This window comes from Ochotona curzoniae, unplaced genomic scaffold (genome assembly GCF_017591425.1).
Source record: "Ochotona curzoniae isolate NIBS_2020 unplaced genomic scaffold, NIBS_Ocur_1.0 scaffold_4701, whole genome shotgun sequence".
NCBI classification, from domain to species: Eukaryota; Metazoa; Chordata; class Mammalia; order Lagomorpha; family Ochotonidae; genus Ochotona; species Ochotona curzoniae.
Genome location: NW_024467122.1, coordinates 42,783,311 through 42,801,767, shown reverse-complemented (window position 1 = coordinate 42,801,767; position 18,457 = coordinate 42,783,311). Strand labels below are relative to the sequence as shown.

Sequence of the window (18,457 nt, the reverse complement as noted above, 5' to 3'; positions counted from 1 at the left end):
CAAGGAAAAAATTATTTGATTGGAAAAGTAAATACACAGAGAGAAGGAAATAGAGAAAGATCTTTTATCTGCTGGTTCATCTCCCCCAAACTGACTGCAACAGTGAGTGCTAAGCCAATCTGAAGCCTAGAACCAAGAGCTTCTTGCAAGTATCCCACACAGGTGCAGGGTCACAAGGCTTTGGGTCGTCCCCCTCTGCTTTCCTCAGGCCACAAGCAGGAAGCTGGATGGGAGGTGGAGCAGCTAGGACATGAACCGGTGCCCATATGGGATCCCTATGCATGCAAGGGGAGGATTTAGTCACTAGGCTATTGTGCTGGGTACCCAACTAATTTTTTTGAGTTATCTTATAATGGTTTTGTACATAAGAAAAGTCTTCATGAAACTATGCATGGATTTCAGAATCTGCACACCAAAATAAACTTCTTATTTCACTTTCCAAAGTGCCCTTGCATATTTCTAAGCTCTCTGTTTTACAATTTACATGGATTACTTATATTAAACATTCCTGGGATATTCTAGAGAAAGCCTTTTCTTTATAGTCAGCTGTTGTTTTCTTCTTAAAAGACAGAACAAAAGATTGATGAAGAGACAAAAGTAGTGGACTTGAAAGTTACACCACATGTGATATGGCAAATGGGGACTATGCCAGCTGCTACAAGGAGCTCAGGGAAACTGTGCATTTCATAAATATCTTTTAATTAAAGTGTTTAATTTCAAAGACAGTAATGGACTTTTTCAAATGCCACACTATTTAACAGCTACATTAACATTTAAAACAAAAGCACTGTTTCACATCATTTAAACACAAATTCAATTTCCATATAAACTTATAATTTCAAGAATTAAGATCTTGCCTAACAAAGACCTAGAAAAAGCAAAGTTTTATTCCACTTAGCCCAAATTACAAGTATATAATTTGTCCAAACAAATCTTAAGATGGATAATAGCATTCGTGTATTAGTATTTTAAAATGGCATAATGGTATTCTAGAACGTCAGTTACTGACTGGAAGAATACTCCACGTACATGTCAACAGATCACTGTAATTTTTTATTGTTCAGTTGTAAACTTAATATTGAATTGATGAAACAATTAGAAAATAACTGCAGCTCAAACAATGTTAGTATAGCTTCTGATTATCATCTGGGAGTTATAAGAAACCTTCAAAATGATTTTTTTCCATTTCAAATTTTGAAGATTTATAAAATGAAATCATTGCTCTCATTAACTACATGGAATCTGACACAGCAAAAAATGATTCGATTAGACTAAGCAGGCATAACATGGCCCTAATACATTCTTAAAACTCTAAAGTGTTAGGTTCAGCCTAACTGCTACACTCACATGCAGTTATTTTAACACACCAATTTTGTCTCTACCCTAAAAAGTACATACATGACAAATCCCAAAAGACAAAGGGTCAATTTTTAAAATTGTTAGAGTAATAATAATAGCTTATTTTGCTGTAATTCTTTGATTTCTTTTGGTGTTAATTGGCTTAATAACTGTAAGGAAAAACCAACTACGCCAGGTTAAAATCAGCAAAAAGTACATGAATGCAGACAGCAGCATTTACCATAGCTCTTTAGAACATGTACTTAAATGCTCCTTTACAAAAGCAAGCCAATCCCAAGTGGGCTCCTAAGCTCATCAATGCAGAGTAAGTTTGCCTAGTTTGTGTGTCAAAATACTATACTACAGAGATGAGCATTTGTTAAAAAACACCTCTCCTTTCATTCCGTAGAGATACAGTAATTCTTCCGGTTGGTTATGGCAACTGGTTGGGCAAAGGTTGTCCTGTTTTCTATATATGTATGTATAATTATTTACTTTACCTATCTCAATTTCTAGTATTTATCATTGTTTTATTCCTTCCTAGCACTAACTGACTTTTACTTCCGGTCAGAATGCAATGATCAGTTTTATAATTAAGAACACAGAATCTAAAAATATTTTAAGCAGGACAGTTTTTTAAAGAAGCATCTCATTAAACAAAATGTTTTAAGAAAGGCTATTGGGGCCTGGCACGATAGCCTAGCAGCTAAAGTCCTTGCCTTGCACTCCCAATCTGCTGGTTTACTACCCAAACACACAAAACTGCTGACACTGGCTAGGTCAAGGCCACAGCCTGCAAACTCTTTGTGGGTCTCCTTTATGTGCGCGGCCACTTGAGCCCTCACCTGCGGCCTCCCAAAGTTCATGTGAGCAGGAAGCTGGAGCAAGCCACAGAGCCAGGACTGAACCTGAGGCACCCCAACATGGGATGAGGGTCTCGAGTGCTGTCCTGGCACTGGGGCCAAATGCCTGCTCGGATTCTGTGCTTTGTGGATGGTCCTCGAATTGTATGGATCTAAGTGGATGTAATATAGAAGCCGTTCAATACAATGATAAATATAATTACTGTCATGCGTCAAAGGGAATAAGATCCCATCTCAGGGTCTGGCTTGGGCTTGCTGGAATCCTTTTGTACTCTAGAATGTTCCCGATTGTTGGACATTGAGTCAGACAGCTGTTCATTTCAGAATTTGGGGGCAGCTAAGAGGATTCTCTGGTATCTTGTTCTGCTCAATTTAATTTTAATGAGAGATGAGAAGGAGAAGAATGTTCCAGATAATAACCCCATGGACAGCGTTTTAGCACCAGTTGGGAATTAGTGTTTTACTGATCTTTACAGATCTATCTTAAGGGGTGAGAAGTTAAACATTTTAGCTAAGGTTCTACCATGAACAGCTATAACCAATTTCCCAAAACAAAAAAAGTGAGAACCCAGATTTTTCTTCTGGAACTACTTTTTACCTGTTATGGCACCACAAATGCTTCTGCACTATTAAATTATTTCCTCATCTCACATTTATTTTACTCAAAATAAATGCCAACTCCTTGCCACACTTTGTGCTAGATACTGGGGGATGTGACAGAACATTATCGGCATTCATGGGGTTATAAATCTAGCTTAAGAGGGACTAAAATCATACACAACACCTGGATAAGCAGTGTAGGAGCAGAACAGAGCTGATCAGAGCAGTGCAGACACCCCGACCCCCAAAAGGCCAAGCGCTGGAGTGGCCTTCCAGAGGAGTTGTAGTAACAGGAATCCAAAGGCTAAGACAGTGTTAACTCAGGAACTTGGGGGCAGCAATCTGGTATTTGTAGAGGGTGTGTGCTGTTTCCCAGAAACAGACAATTCCAGCTGGTAAGGGAGAAATAGAGAAACTCAAGTGTATGGTATGGTTTAACTTTTGGATAACCCAAAAGTTTCCGTGTTGAAAACTTAGTGCTGAACTTCCTATGCCCTTGGAAGTAGGCTTTTGGAAGTTGCACTAGGGAGAGTGCAGGATTCCCATGATCCTTGGCAGCTTTAAAGCTGAACCAGAGGTGGCAAGCAGGTGCTCTCCCTGCTGGCAAGCAGATGTTCATGCTATGCCCTTGGACTTCCCAGTTTCCAGAACTGGGAGAAATCAATTTCTTTATAAATCACACAATCTCAAATATTGTGTTATAACAACAGAGAATGGATAAAAAACAAATTCACTCTCTTCTTCAGAACCCTTAAAGAATGCCATTAAGGGGCCCGGCGCGGTGGCGCAAGTGGTTAAAGGTCCTTGCCTTGCACGCCCGGGATCCCATATGGGCGCCGGTTCTAATCCCGGCAGCCCCGCTTCCCTTCCAGCTCCCTGCCTGTGGCCCGGGAAAGCAGTCGAGGACGGCCCAAAGCTTTGGGACCTGCACCTGCGTTGGAGACCCGGAAGAGGCTCCTGGCTTGGGATCGGCATAGTATCGGCCCGTTGCGCTCACTTGGGGAGTGAATCATCGGACGGAAGATCTTCCTCTCTGTCTCTTCTCTCTGTATATCTGCCTTTCCAATAAAAAAAATAATAATAAAAATAAATCTTAAAAAAAAAAAAAAGAATGCCATTAAGGCTGGTGCTGTGCTGCTCCCTAGAAGGGTCAGCATCCCATATGGGCACCAGTTTGAGTCCTGTATGTTCCGCTTCTGATCCAGCTCCCTGTTAATGTCCCTGGGAAAGCAGTGGAATATGGCCCAAGTGCATGGATCCCTGTACCCATGTGGGAGTTCCAGGAGAAGTTCCTGGATCCTGACAGGCCCAACTTGGGCTTACTGTGGCTATTTGGGGAATGAACTAGCATACAGAAGAGTTTTATTCTCTTTATCTCACTCTACTTTTCAAATAAATAAATACATCTTTTTTTAACAAAGGCATTATAGGGTTTGTACTTCATTAACAGTTCTGGGGTAGCATGCACAGAGAATGGGTTGTTAAGAGTGCACGATGGGGCCCGGCGTGATGGCCTAGTGGCTAAATCCTCACCTTGCAAACTGTAGGGATCCCATATAGCTGCTCGTTCATGTCCCAGATGCTCAATTTCCTATCCAGTTCCCTGCTTGTAGCCTGGGAAAGCATTAGAGGATGACCCAAAGCCTTGGGACTTTGCACCCACGTGGGAGACCTAGAAGCTCCTGATTTCAGATCAGTTCAGCTCCGGTCATTACAGCCATTTGGTAAGTGAGCCAGAAGATGGAAGATCTTCTCTGTCTCTCCTCCTCTCTGTATATGTGGATTTCCAATAAAAATCAATAAATCTTACAAAAAGAAGTGCAGGACCAATGCCAGAGAACCCAGTTAGGAGGCTGCAAAAAATAAATAAATAAAAATAAATAAAAATAAAGCAGGAAACCTTTTAGGTTAATGGAAGAAAAAGTGAAACTGTGTGGAAAGATGAGAGAAGCTTAGGGGGCTGCATCAGGAAAATTTAATGATTGACTCAAAACTGACCAAAATATTCAGAGGTTTGTAGTCTTACTTTTGTTATTAGGACTATTCCACGAGAACAGAAACCCAGCACCTAGGATATTTCAGTCCTTTTTAGGAAGTTTTAGACATTGTGTGAGTGGTGGAGGTAGAATGGATGGAGGGGAGACTGTAAAATTAGGTCAATTATTTATACATTGAATTTAAGATGCCCATCAGGCATCCTAATGAGTGTTCCCAGGAGCCAATATATACAGGCATACTTCAAAACCTTACAGAAAATAGAACTAAAGGACATGTTTACTTTGGCTTAAAAATTAAAACCTATACATATGCATAATCTTAGAGTGAAAAGGGAAATTTGGCTTTCAAGAGCAACTCTGAAGAGCACCAATGTCTAAGGACAGGCAGAGGAAGGGGGTGGTCACAGGATCGGAACACCACATCAGAGCAGCTGAGTCCAAAATAGAGCTTTCCTATACCAAGAGAACACACAAATACGCTGTTAAGCTATCTATAATCTTGACATAGAACTTTTTCACGTTTTGAAATATAAGAGTTTTAAACTTAGAATGCATTCTCTGAATCACTGAGGAAAGAACTGCAATGATTTGGTTTCACCTCTTAATTGATTTCTTAAAATCTACTGTGTGGGAGAAAAGGAATCTGGATGAATAAGGGAGATTAGTCTCTTCAAGAAAGAAAGAAAGCACACTTGTCCTGTAACCCACAGTTGTTGGTTGAGGCAAAACTGCAGGTATATAGAGATGCCCAAGGAAGAGAGGTGGACAGCTCTTCATTCAGCTGTTTATACAAACGGCTAATCAGTTTTTCTTCCTTTTTTAAAAAATAGAAATATAAAAATAAATAGATGCTAACTTCACTCCTGATTACCAGAATGTCATGTCTAGTTCTAGATCAAGCACCACACTGCAATTTGGTTGATAACTTCAATAGAATAATTCTGGAAGTAATTGTGGCAGTGCAATGTATTTCAGATCCCCACACTATTTCTTTCTTACTCTAGAAAGTGCTTTGGCTCAGCTACCTCTTCCTAGCTTTGGGCAAACTCACAGTGTCACAACAACCTTGAGCAGGTGCCAAACATAAAAAATATGCAAGTTTAAATCTGAATGAAAACAGAATACAGCTTAAGACCAACATTAGCTGGTTCAAGTGTATTTGGGGTCTGAAACCTCATCTGGACTTCCATCTGAAAACTTAGTTCAGAGAATGACTACTCTATACATTAAAGCAACAACATATAGCAAGCTTTGCTATTAAAAAAAATTGGCAGCTGTGAGGCTGTTTTATAGAATTACTGGGCACACAGGAACCATTTCTTTGTATTTTATGACTTTATACTTTTAAGAAAAAATACTGCCGTATGATTGTTTACATGAAGTTGTACTTAACACTGAATGAAGTTTGATTTTAGAGGATACTTTTAAATCATGATTTGACCTAAAAAAATGATGATGATAATGTTTAAATATATTGTTGCAGATGCAGCATTGAAGAATGTTCTCAATACACAATGGGCATCCAATATATAATGTTAATTTTTGTTAATATGATTTGGTACTATTACTGAATCATAAAATTACATTAAGTGTACAGTGTTTAGAAATGGACTTTTATACTTCTGTAACAGAATTAAAAAGAAGGAATAGTGTTAAATACTTTCATAAAAATGTAGTTAGGGGCCCAACAAGGTAATGTAATTGTTAAAATCCTCACCTTGCACGCACTGGGATCCCATATGGGCACTGGTTCTAATCCCAGCAGCCCGACTCCCCATCCAGCTCCCTGCCTGTGGCCTGGGAAAGCAGTCGAGGATGGCCCAAAGCTTTGGGACCCTGTACCTGCATGGAAGACCTGGAGGAAGTTCCTGGCTCCTGGCTTTGGATCGGCGAAGCACCGGCTGTTGTGGTCACTTGGGAAGTGAACCATCGGACAGAAGATCTTCCTCTCTGTCTCTCCTCCTCTCTGTTTATCTGCCTTTCCAATAAAAATAAAATAAATCTTTTTAAAAATATAGTTAGAAGAATTAGATTTAGTGATAAGGGTTATAGCAGGAGTAAATACTTACCAAGACAAATCCAGAAATACTATTTTCATCTGAATTTAGAAAATAAACATCTGCAGTGAGAGCTAAGTAGTAAGTCCAAATGAATAGTGATTCAGCTGACTCAGCTGCTTGCCACTCTATTTTCTTTAAATTATCAGAAGATAATAGTACTATCTGATTCTTAAAGAAGAAAAATAACTGCGAATAACTTAAATCTTGCTTTTTCAGACCGCTTAAACAACTAAGCACTTAAATGATTCCTATTGTCACTATTTAATAGTTCATAAACATCACTCCAATCAATTATGCATTAATTACAGTGATTTAAAAAATAAGTTAATATTCTAAGTTTGAGAAAATTACTGTTTTAAAGATCAGAGTTACAGCTTTAAACCAAAGAATCATAATTAAGGTTAAAACGTGGCATGCACCAACTATGGTTAGAGGCATTTGGATTTAATCCCTTAGCAACCCTCATAGCTCAGTATTGGTATTTAAGAGTTTTGAAATGGAAATACATTTCCAAATTCTAACATATTAGGACTCATGTAAATAACCGGTGTCAATTTCCTTTAAAATCACTGCCAAGAAGTTAATTTTGAAAGTACTTGCTTCCTAACTTGTAACCTTCACTATTATCATTCATTGTAACAGCAACTCACTTTATCCCTAATAGAAATAAATTCCTTGATTAAAATCCTTTAGCAAAACAATAAACTACCTATCCCTATGCTTGCAAAGTTAGTAAAGTTTAGAAAAAAAAAAAATCTAAGCAGGCAGAAGAGCCACAAAAGGCACAGAACCCTGGGATGGGAGTTTAGTGCTGTAAACTGCTTGGCAGCACAGCAATGAAAGACCAATGACAGTAACTGTCCCAATCTAGGTCAGTGTAACAGTCACACTTCGTACACACTCACTTTGGCTCTTTTTGGAGATCAACACTGTTCTAATTGAAATGCTATAGCATAAGAAGAGCTTGGTAGCAACAGGGTGTTCAAAAATTACCTAATAACTTGTGTAAAAATCTTAAAATCATCTAATACTAATCACAACCCAGTAACTGTGAGGGGTAGGTGCTAAGGGAACTGCAGAAACCAGGAAGAGATCGTGTGCTACTGAATACTGTGTTTGAGCTAAAGACTGCTGGCTTCCTTAGCTCTGAATACACAAAATGGAACACTGTCTAGTTGCCTTCAAAAAGCCTAAATTTAAGCATAAAATTTCAGTGTTAACATACTTTTTCTTAGTCTTCCAGTAGCATTTGTCCTTATTTTTTTATGTTCGATTACTGATATTTGATTTCTGAATATACTATTTAATGATCTGACAACTCCTGCCCAATTAACACTCTCAAACTAAAAATTACAAAGAATTTATGTATCTTATTTTGAATATATTATCTCAAATATTAAAGTCCATAGTAGCACATACACCAGCAACCTGGCATAGCTTTCTATTTGAAATTAGTGTTTTACACTTAGCTCCATATACCACTTCCCTTGGGAAAGAACTGGATGTGCACGATGGATACCTGAGGAAAGGTGAACTCTCGTTGTGAAAGTATTTTTTTCTCTGTATGTGTGTAAAGTTAACGATCCTATAAAAGGATTAAATTCCTGCCTTTAACCTCATAGCACCATACTTCAACCGAGTTAACTCGTTCAAACTGTTAGATAATACAGTGGTAACAAAATAACAACACACAAAAGTTATAATTCATCATCTTATGGTTTCACAGAGATGAAACAAGTTTGTGATCTTAATTGCACATCCTGAGAAATCGTTTATTAAATAATCCACCCCTCAAATCAAAGAAGTGCAGTTATCTGAAATCTAAAGACTTAAGAAAACAACAAAATTACTACAACCAACATTCACTGTGAGGAACACTTAACAAAATTCAGTGAAAGGTAACCTTCTTAAAATGTGGCAGATACTGGAGATTCCTATCAGCACTCACTAACTTGATAGACAGGAAAGCTTTTAATTCAGGTGCTGGAAGGAATACTAAACAATCTGATTCCAAAGAATCTGTGCTCAGCATCTTTCAGGTTTATTAGAGATGAGATGATGTATGAACCACAATATAGGTAAGATTTAGAGTTCTTAAGTCATTTTCAAATCAGGCTGAGAGTAAAGTGGAACTTTATGACCTCATACAGTCTGTCGGAGTTTTATACTAACCAGTAGAGGTAGTAAAGTGTTGGAAATTAAAGTACAAAGTCAGTATTAACTGTAAACAATTCTAAAGCATTGTATGTAACTCTTTAAAATATGTAGTAAAAAGAAATTATTAGAATTCATATAAACTCAGAAGTAAAAAAAGCAAAAAATAGGAGTATTTAGTGAATTTACTCAAATGAAGGAAGCTTAAATGATACAGAAATGAAAATATTAGAAATCTATATACAATAAAAAGTGAATATAAATTAGCTAATTTCATGGACATTTTCAATTACACATTCATACAAACACATATTCACCTTTTCTTATATAGGAAAACATACATACATACATACATGGCATGATGATTCCAGCCAGAAAAAAAAATCAGAGATACTAAAAATGTTCTCAAGTTTAAAACTGAGTGGAATACACTGAACAATAACATTCTATGTGAATGTAAATCCCTGATTTAATTCCAGGATTTTATCATGCCAGAAGCATGGTCAGTTTTAATTTTTTTAAACAGATATTGGTATCATAACATATTGATATTGGCTTAGTAATAATTAAGGCATTTTGTATATAGAGCATCTCAATATGAACACAAAAATTTAATATTGATTATTTGCTTTGATATTTTCACTTTAAAAGTCTTTTTAACATAAGAAAATAGCTGCACACATTTAAGTTTTTTTATAAAACAATCTTAAAAAAAAAAAAGAAAAACCACTATGATTGGTCTTTGTACTTTCTAGTAATAAGTCCTGTCTTACTTTTCCAGAGTATAAATTATATTCTTATGCATAACTGCATTAAGACCCAGTAGTTCTTCAACAATGTTATCAAATAACCATACAGATCTCAACTGCAGCAAGGGTGAAAAATCTTCATAGTGCACTTCCACCTCACTGAAGCTGAAGCTGCTCCTTTTGGATACTATTCCACTTCAATGTGAAGTAGATGCTTAGGGCTTCATTAGTGGTTTCATTATGTGGCTTCGTAAAAGAAAAAAATCATTTTGATTTCTTCCATAGTTCACAGTTCTCAAGAGGCCCATTTTTGAAAATCATATAGTCCCAGGATGTCTTGAAAAACCAAATGCTCCTTTAGTAGTAGAAATCTCTCAATGCAACTGTAATAAATAAGCATCTACATCCTTAGAGGGTAAAACAAAAACATTTCATTAGCCAGGATAGTAAGTATACATATTTATAACTCATTTTCTTTTCCTTTTTTGTTGCTTTATATACTTTAGTTTCTCTTTGTGACCTTTTGACAGGACAATGATTCATTTAACTTTTAATCTGCACCTGTTTAGCAAAGGGCCTTGCACACATCATCTACTCAATGTTTGCTAAGTGCTGAGACAATGTTGTGGTTTCTGTACTCACACAAACCTGCAATCACAGGACTGTTAACAGTATTAAATAAACTCAAAGCCAATTTCCTAACAGTGTCTTTCTGATTTCTACCCTCATAGACCTACAAATTATTTGAGAGCTTAAATATAGCTTCTACTGTAGCTTAAGGAACTTCATATTGGACTTATAAGTTACTCTTTGATCCTCAATAATAACATGGCATTTTAAAGCCATGGTCATGATAAAGCTTCTCCCTTTGTGCCATTATCCAGAATACAAAACGCCAGGAAGCAAGGTGACAAGATAGTATGCTCTAAAAACATAAAGCAACCACAACAAAACAAAAACAAAAAAACTTCTAGGAAACTAATTTCTAAAATTTTATTTTAAAGATTTATTTTTATTTGAAAATCAGAATTGTAATAGAAAGAAAGAAAAAGGGCTCTTCCTCTACAGGTGCAGGATCTCCTCAGAGGGCCACAAGTGCTGGGCCCATCTAAAGCCAGAAGCTTCTTCTGCCTCTGCTGCTTTCCTAGGCCACTAACAGGGAGCTGGATCAAAATGGAGCAGCCAGAACTCGAATGTGAGGGGCTTCATCTGCATCGCCAAGGCAATAGCCCTGATTTCCAAGATTTTTATCACTAAGAATTCTAAAGAAGGTGCTTGTGTAATGGGGTGGCAGGTACAATCACCACCTGTGACACCAACACACCCTCTGGGCATCAGTTTGTATCCCAGCTGCTCTACTTCTGATCAAGTTCCCTGTTAATGACTGGGGCAAAGCAGTGGAAGATGGCCCAAATCCTTGGATCCCTGTCACCCACATGGGAGACCAGGATGAAGTTCCTGGCTCCTGGTTTGCAATAATCTGGGCAGTGATTGAAATGCACTCTCTCTCTCACTCACTTTCAAAAGATAAATCAAAAAGAAAAAAGACTATACAGAGTAAAATCATACAGAGTAACATTTTATGCTATTTTGCTTCTTTAAAAGGGTATCCATAAAGAATTTTGTAAGTGCACAACATAAACTGCATTTAAGAAATTTTAAAATCAAACATACATCACTTTTCTATTCCTGGCTGATGTCTATATATGACAGTATGCCCGGTAATAGGGCAGAAATATTTCTTCATTTTTATTTGCAATTGTATTTTAAGTACAATAAAATTTTTCAAGAGTTTAAGTATTAAAATCCATAGCAGCAACATATTCTTTTCTTCAACAATGTCTAATTTCTTCTGTGATTAAAGTTTGCTTTTTGGAATGTGTTCCTCCTTCCTTGTTTCTGACTTATGTTGCAAGTTCAGGCATCATCCTACTCTGGAATCTTGACTTCATATTTCTCAATCATTAGAACTAGATCATTAAATACCCTGCAGCATAGCATTTCCTTGGCTCTATATGAAACATCCAACAGGTAATTCCTGTTCCTCCTGACAAGGTCACATTCACATTCAGAGGATTTTAAACATTTGCAAATATGAAACTGACTTTATGTTAGCACGTTACCCAATTAGCACGTTACATATTAGCACGTTACCCAATTATTTTGGTTAGAAATCTGAACCATATATTATTCCTGATTTAAGTTTAAATATAGATTACCTTAGCTATATTACCAGTATATCCTGGAACCAAAGTAAGATGGTTTTCCTGTTCCCATAACCCACTTAATTGTTGTTTTAAAATTTGAATATTTCTAGGAGGAGAAAAAAAAGAAAAATGAGAAAGTAAATATAAGTGTATATAGCCTTTATTAGTAAATTCAGTTTCAAATTTTCAAATATTTACCAGGAGAAAGCTACACTAATTTAGAAAACTTTAAATGTTAAGGGGCTAGGTGGGAGATATTTTTTAGACATACTAACCCATCATTGGAGACTTCTGATTTGGATGACAGTTCTGACCACCACCGTTTTATAACTGCTTGAAGCCAGTTTAAACCAACTATTACATATCTGAAACAACAACATGACCAGATTTAAGTATTTTCATCTAAGAACCCTTTTTACAAAAGATAATACTCTTCTCCAAAAACACAGACATTGATCTTTCTTCCCTTCTTATAAACTTATTTTTTCACTATTTTCACGATCTATTTCACAAAACTAATTATGTACGGGCCTACAAATGCTTTTATGATTATGCTTTAATTATTTTGTATTCTTAATTATACTATCAATTCCTGGAAAAACAAACTATTAAGGCTTCATGAAGCCCAATGCACTAATAAGAACTCAGACATTAAGAATGCTAGAAGAGGGCCCGACATGATAGCATAGTGGTTAAAGTCCTCACTTTGCACGCCCGGGATCCCATATGGGTGCTGGTTCTAATCCCGGCAGCTCCACTTCCCATCCAGCTCCCTGCTGTGACCAGGGAAAACAGTTGAAGATGGCCCAAAGCTTTGGGACCCTACACCTGAGGGGGAGACCCGGAAGAGCTCCTGGCTCCTGATTGGTTCAGCTCCAGCCGTTGTAGCCACTCGGGGAGTGAATCATTGGACGGAACATGTTCCTTTCTGTCTCTCCTCCTCTCTGTATATCTGACTTTCCAATAAAAATAAATAAATTAAAAAAAAAAATAAAAAGGAACACTGGAAGAAAAAAACAAATTGATTCGATCAGCACTTACTCTTCGAATCTGCTTTTAAGTAATGACTTTACTAGGGGCAACAAGTCCACACAGCAGCCAAGTGAGATATAGTGTTTTTCTTCCTGTAAACTGAAATAAATGTTAAGTTAAAAAATATGTACATTAGTAAGTCATACTTTGTCCTTTAAATTTATTTCATTGCAAAACTACTGCTCTTACCTATTGGTGAGCACAGGAAGGCAATCTACTACAACTCCCAGATCTTCTATCCTATGGGCACAAAAAGGAATTCCAAATTTACTTTCATGTTATGATCTTCACACTGCTTTCAAGGGATTCACAAATTTAACAAACAGTCCCAGTGTCTATGAGGAGGCTCAAGACAAAGAAGTGAATACCAGATAGGGCATGCATTCCAGTGTGAGTAAGCGAGTGGGTTACAGACAAGTAATGGTGGGAGGGGGTGGATCCTCCAGCAACTGGTTCACTTCCTCTAAAGGCTGCAATGATGGGGCTGGGCCAGACTGAAGCAGGAACCTGGAATTCCATCCAGGTCTCCCACAAGGGCTGCCTCTGGAGGCTCTCCCCAGCACTTAAGCAGGGAGCTGAAAGCAGAGCAGCCAATACACAAAGCAGTGCTCTCACAGGAGTTTACTTACTACACGATGATACCAGCCTCAAAGAGGATTTTAAAGAAGTTTTTTCACAGTGACATCTGTTAGTTTTTCAGACAAAAACCTTAGAAAAACAGGTATTCTGTATTTTGGTTATTCATAGATTAGTGAGAACTATAAATTAGGCCAGACTGTCTCTATTAAAGCTAAGTATAGGAGGTTTAAAATTTTAACCAGTAATAACGTTAAGAAGCACTTTCAATTTTGCACTCAAAATTACCTGCACTGAGTATAAACAACCACACTTACCTTACCAAATAGGCTACAAGTTCACTTATACTTCGCTTCCTCCAAAAAGTTAAAGCTACATTCAATCTCAAATTCCTGCTGAATAAAACTTGGGCCATTGTTTCATGGTCCTGAGAAACCTGAAATATGATAATTTATTTGTTAAATAACACAAGGAATTACATGAAAACTCTTTTCAATTAAATCATTTGGTAGAAATGTCAAATTATACAAAGGCTAATCCTTTTTATTGGAAATACCCACAGGTGAAAACAATAAACAAATGATTTACTGTTTATCAGTACTTTTGCTAACACTAACTACTGTTTTTCTCTTCCATTTTCAGTAACTTATGAAAGAGGGAGAGGCAGTATCTGCCACATGAGACAACTGCAGCCCACAAGGGAATGCACAGTTTGCATCCCAGGGCCTCTGCCTGCGACCTAGCCTCCTGCTAAGGTGTACTCTGGGAGGCAGCCCATGATGACCTAGGTGCTGTGTCCCTGTCACATGAGACCTGGGATTGAGCTGCAGGGACTTCGGGTTTAGGAATGACGCACCCTTTGCTCCTGTGGCCATTTGAATAAAAACAGCAGACTTAAAGCTTTCCCTCTTAGCACCTTTCCAGATTAAATGAAGAGACATGATTTCCACATAAAGTGGCAGTATAATCCTATTTATTGTAAAAAGTTTAAACAGAACTACTTATATACACACACACGTGTGTACATATAAAGTAAATATTCTCTAGAAGCCAAAAAAAGTCAAGTATCATTCCTGAGAAATAAAAACATTTTACAGACTGACATTTGTATCTCCAAACCATTTTCAAAGACCTGGTACGCACATACAAAAAAAAAGTTTGGGGCCCAGCAGCTAAAGTCCTCGCCTTTAATGCACCAGGATCCCATATGGGCACCGGTTCTAATCCCAGCAGCTCCACTTCCCATCCAGCTTCCTGCCTGTGGCCTGGGAAAGCAGTCAAGGACGGCCCAATGCTTTGGGACCCTGCACCCATGCGGAAGACCTGGAAGATGTTTCTGGATCCTGGCTTTGGATCGGCACAGCACCATCTGTTGCGCTCACTTGGGGAGTGAATCATTGGACAAAAGATCTTCCTCTCTCCGTTTCTCCTCCTCTCTGTATATCTGACTTTGTAATAACAATAAATAAATCTTAAAAAAAAAAGTTTGTATTGGGACCAGCGGCGTGGCCTAGCGGCTAAAGTCCTTGCCTTGAACGCACCGGGATTACATATGCACGCCGGTTCTAATCCCAGCAGCTCCACTTCCCATCCAACTCCCTGCTTGTGGCCTGGGAAAGCAGTTGAGGTTGGCCCAAGGCTTTGGGACACTGCACCCATGTGGGAGATCCGGAAGAAATTCCTAGAAGTTTGTGTTTTCTTTTTTTAAAAGTAATATTTATTTATTTCAAATGCCAAATATCTCCACGGCTGGATTTGGAGTCCAGTGAATCAATTGGAGGTATCCCCACAAAAACATCATCTGAGGTGATCCCAGCCCTGATTTTTGTGTGTGCTTGCCAACAGGGCCTGGCACAGTTGGTTGCATACACTGATAGTGGCAACTTCTGGGTCAGTTCTCTCCCCAGCCCTATCTTGAATGCAAATCAGTGAGCATTGGAGCCCATCCTAAATCTGCCTATCACACACGTGACTCTCAAGTATGCCAGTGGGAGCTGCATCTAGTCAGAGCAACCTGCAATAACCACCACCAGGATGGCCCCCTGCACTGGTTCCCATGCCTGCCAGTATGTAAACTGGTCCAGTTTGTTCCCATCCCATTCAGCGCTCATTCATGTCAATAGGCACTGAAGTCCAGTTCAACCCAACCAGCCCACTATCCAGCCCACTTACCTGCCAGCGGGTGCCACTCTAGCAATGCCTGTCCCAGTCCTGATTCTTGTGCTCACCAGTCTGAGTGGCAACCTGAGGCAAGGGCCACCACTTCCCTACTGGGCACACTCCCACTTCTGGACCTTACATTCTCCAGGTGGTTCTGTAGTTTAGCTTGACAGAATTTGCCCCTCCGTGCCAGCATCTGCCAGCTGATGCTGCAGCAAAGCCCAACCAAACCAACCCACTCTGGCTGGCTTGTGTATGCACTAGCAGGAACATTCAACCCAGCCTGATTTCCCCTGATCTAGCTCACATGAGGTCAACAGGTGTGGTGGCCCTGCATGGCATGGTCTGCCCTCATCCCAACTCACACTCTCCAGTGGCAGTGATGGTCCAGCGGGGAAGCCTTATGCAGCCCCCCTACTGGCTTTACCCCTCCTCTCCTGGGCTCATATGTGCTGCGACCCATTCTGGCATCGCCTGCCTCATCTTGGCATTTGCCAGTAGGTGCTCTAGCGTGGCTGGGTCCAACCAGCACCCAACCCAGCCCTCATGTGAACTGGCCTGTCCCAGCCTGACCCACACTCCATTCTGGTGCTCCGGTTCACCAGCGGGTGATATGAACTGGCCCTGCCTGGTTCTCCCCCGACCTACACCAAATCTATGTTGGTGGGTACCATTACCTGGCCTGGTCCGGGCTGCTCCTTATCAACTATATCCCAACAGTGGAGTTTCCCAAGCTCCCCCAGAAGAACCTCTCCCAATGCCAGATGCTGCGCACACTGGTGGGTCCATGGGCCAGTCCTACTTAGTCCACCTCCTCTCCTAGCAGGAATAGTGGCCTTTCCTGACCAGCCTTCACCCATTCCAGTTTTTACTGTTGGGTGTTATAGCCCAGCCAAGCCTGATTTACAACTAGACACAGCTCACACCTATCTCAGCAGGGGCAAAGATCTAGCTTAGCATGTCCTACACCTACCCTACCTACCCACATGGTTCTCACATATACCAGTGGGTGCTGAAGCCTATCCCAGTCTGACACACCCCATACCCAGTTCACACTTGTGCCAAGGGACACTGCAGCCATATCCAGATCAGAAAGCAGCCACTACTCCGGCCCCTATGCTCACCAGTGGGAACCACAACCCAGGCAGGGCGCCCCCTTAGTTCCCCAACCAGGCCTCTTTCCAGCTATCTTGCCCAGCTATCTGACCCCCAAACCTGGACTTTGTGCTCACCAGTGGGAACTATGACCCACTAGGGGAGTTCCCCAGGTTATCCCACTCCATCCACTCCCAGAACCACATCTCATGCATGCCGGTGAGTTTTAGTGCCCCACACTCTGTTTTAGGATGCACGTGCAGGTGGTACAGCCTAGAGCTGCCCAGGTTATAATCGGCCCCAGTACTTGTGACTGATGGCAGGTTCCATGATCACACCTAGCTCAGCCCATTATCACCCCAACTCTGGAGCTAACCAGCGAGGCTTTTTTTTCCCCACAGGGTTGAGCCCACATATTCCCCAGATTCTATCCCTGGACCTGATTCTCTTGCGTGCTGGTTGGTGTCATGGCCCTGTCTAACGTGACCTATCTAATGTTCCGACACTCAGTCAGGTACTGGGATTCAGCCCTACTAGACAGCTCTGCAGTCCTAGCATGTGCGTGGCTGGCGTGTAGCAGTCTGCGATGCTCTGCGCTAACAAGCCCATCTCAGGACTACCATGTGGCTGGTAAACAGTCGGACCCATACAGATCTCTCGATCTCTCCCCTCCAAACCACCAGTTCTCTGTCTCCTCACTTACCTGCGAGTACAGTGACCCTGTTGTTGGCTATCTGTCTCAAGATTCAATCCTTACCTATATATACGGTGGCCTTATGCATGGATGTCCTTATGCAGTAATTATTCAACCCCAAGTTCCCAGAGCTTGTCGGTAGGCGGCCAATGGGCAAAGCTTGGTGCTAACAGGTACACTTGCTGCCCGAGCTAAAATGAAGCCAGTTGCTTTTTCCCCCGCCCGTCAGCCAAAAGCAGCCGATGCACCAGAGGCTCCAGTTCGCATGCCTGCCCTATTTATTTTCTTATAATCTTGTTTTTACCTATATGAATGTTTTTTAATGTCAAAGCACAGATCATGTGCCTGGTATGATACCCTAGTGACTAAATCCTTCCCTTGCATGTCCTGGGATTGCATATGGACACCGGTTCATGTCCCAGCAGCTCCACTACCCATCCAGCTCTCTGCATGTGCCCTGGGAATGCAGCAGTGGATGGCCCAAGGTCTTGGGAACCTGTGCCCGCGTGTGAAACTTGGAAGCTGCTCCTGGTTTCGGATTGGCTAAGCTCCAGCTGTTGCAGCCACTTGGGGTGTGAGTTAGTGAATGAAAGAGCTTTCCATCTGCTTCTCCTCTTTGTAAATCTGCCTTTTCAACAAAGAATGTTCAAAGGAACAAACACAAATCATCATCATTTTTAAAAAAACAACAGTTTAGGACCTGGCGCAGTAGCCTAGTTGCTAAAGTCCTCACCTCACACATGCTGGGATCCCATAAGGGCGCCAGTTCATATTCCAGCAAACCACTTCCCATCTAGTTCCCTCTTGTGGCCTGGGAAAGCAGTCCAGGATGGCCCAAAGCCTTGGGACCCTGCACCCATGTGGGAGACCTGAAAAAAGCTCTTGGCTCCTGGCTTCAGACCAGCTCAACAATGGCTGTTGCAGAAACTTAG

At 40.3% G+C, this 18,457-nt stretch overlaps 1 protein-coding gene across 1 annotated transcript in view; it reads right to left on the bottom strand.

Annotated features, from left to right (window-relative positions):
- Nucleotides 1-8,823: 8,823 nt before the first annotated feature.
- The window catches only part of KATNBL1 (katanin regulatory subunit B1 like 1), a 34,067-nt gene continuing 24,433 nt past the window's right edge, over nt 8,824-18,457 (bottom strand). Inside the window, exons 5-10 of the mRNA XM_040969093.1 lie at nt 13,894-14,012; nt 13,190-13,240; nt 13,010-13,099; nt 12,244-12,333; nt 11,981-12,074; nt 8,824-10,168 (exon numbers count right to left, since the gene is read on the bottom strand). Coding sequence (XP_040825027.1) covers nt 10,136-10,168; nt 11,981-12,074; nt 12,244-12,333; nt 13,010-13,099; nt 13,190-13,240; nt 13,894-14,012 — 477 coding nt within the window. The 3' untranslated portion in view covers nt 8,824-10,135. The remainder of the gene's footprint in view (nt 10,169-11,980; nt 12,075-12,243; nt 12,334-13,009; nt 13,100-13,189; nt 13,241-13,893; nt 14,013-18,457) is intronic.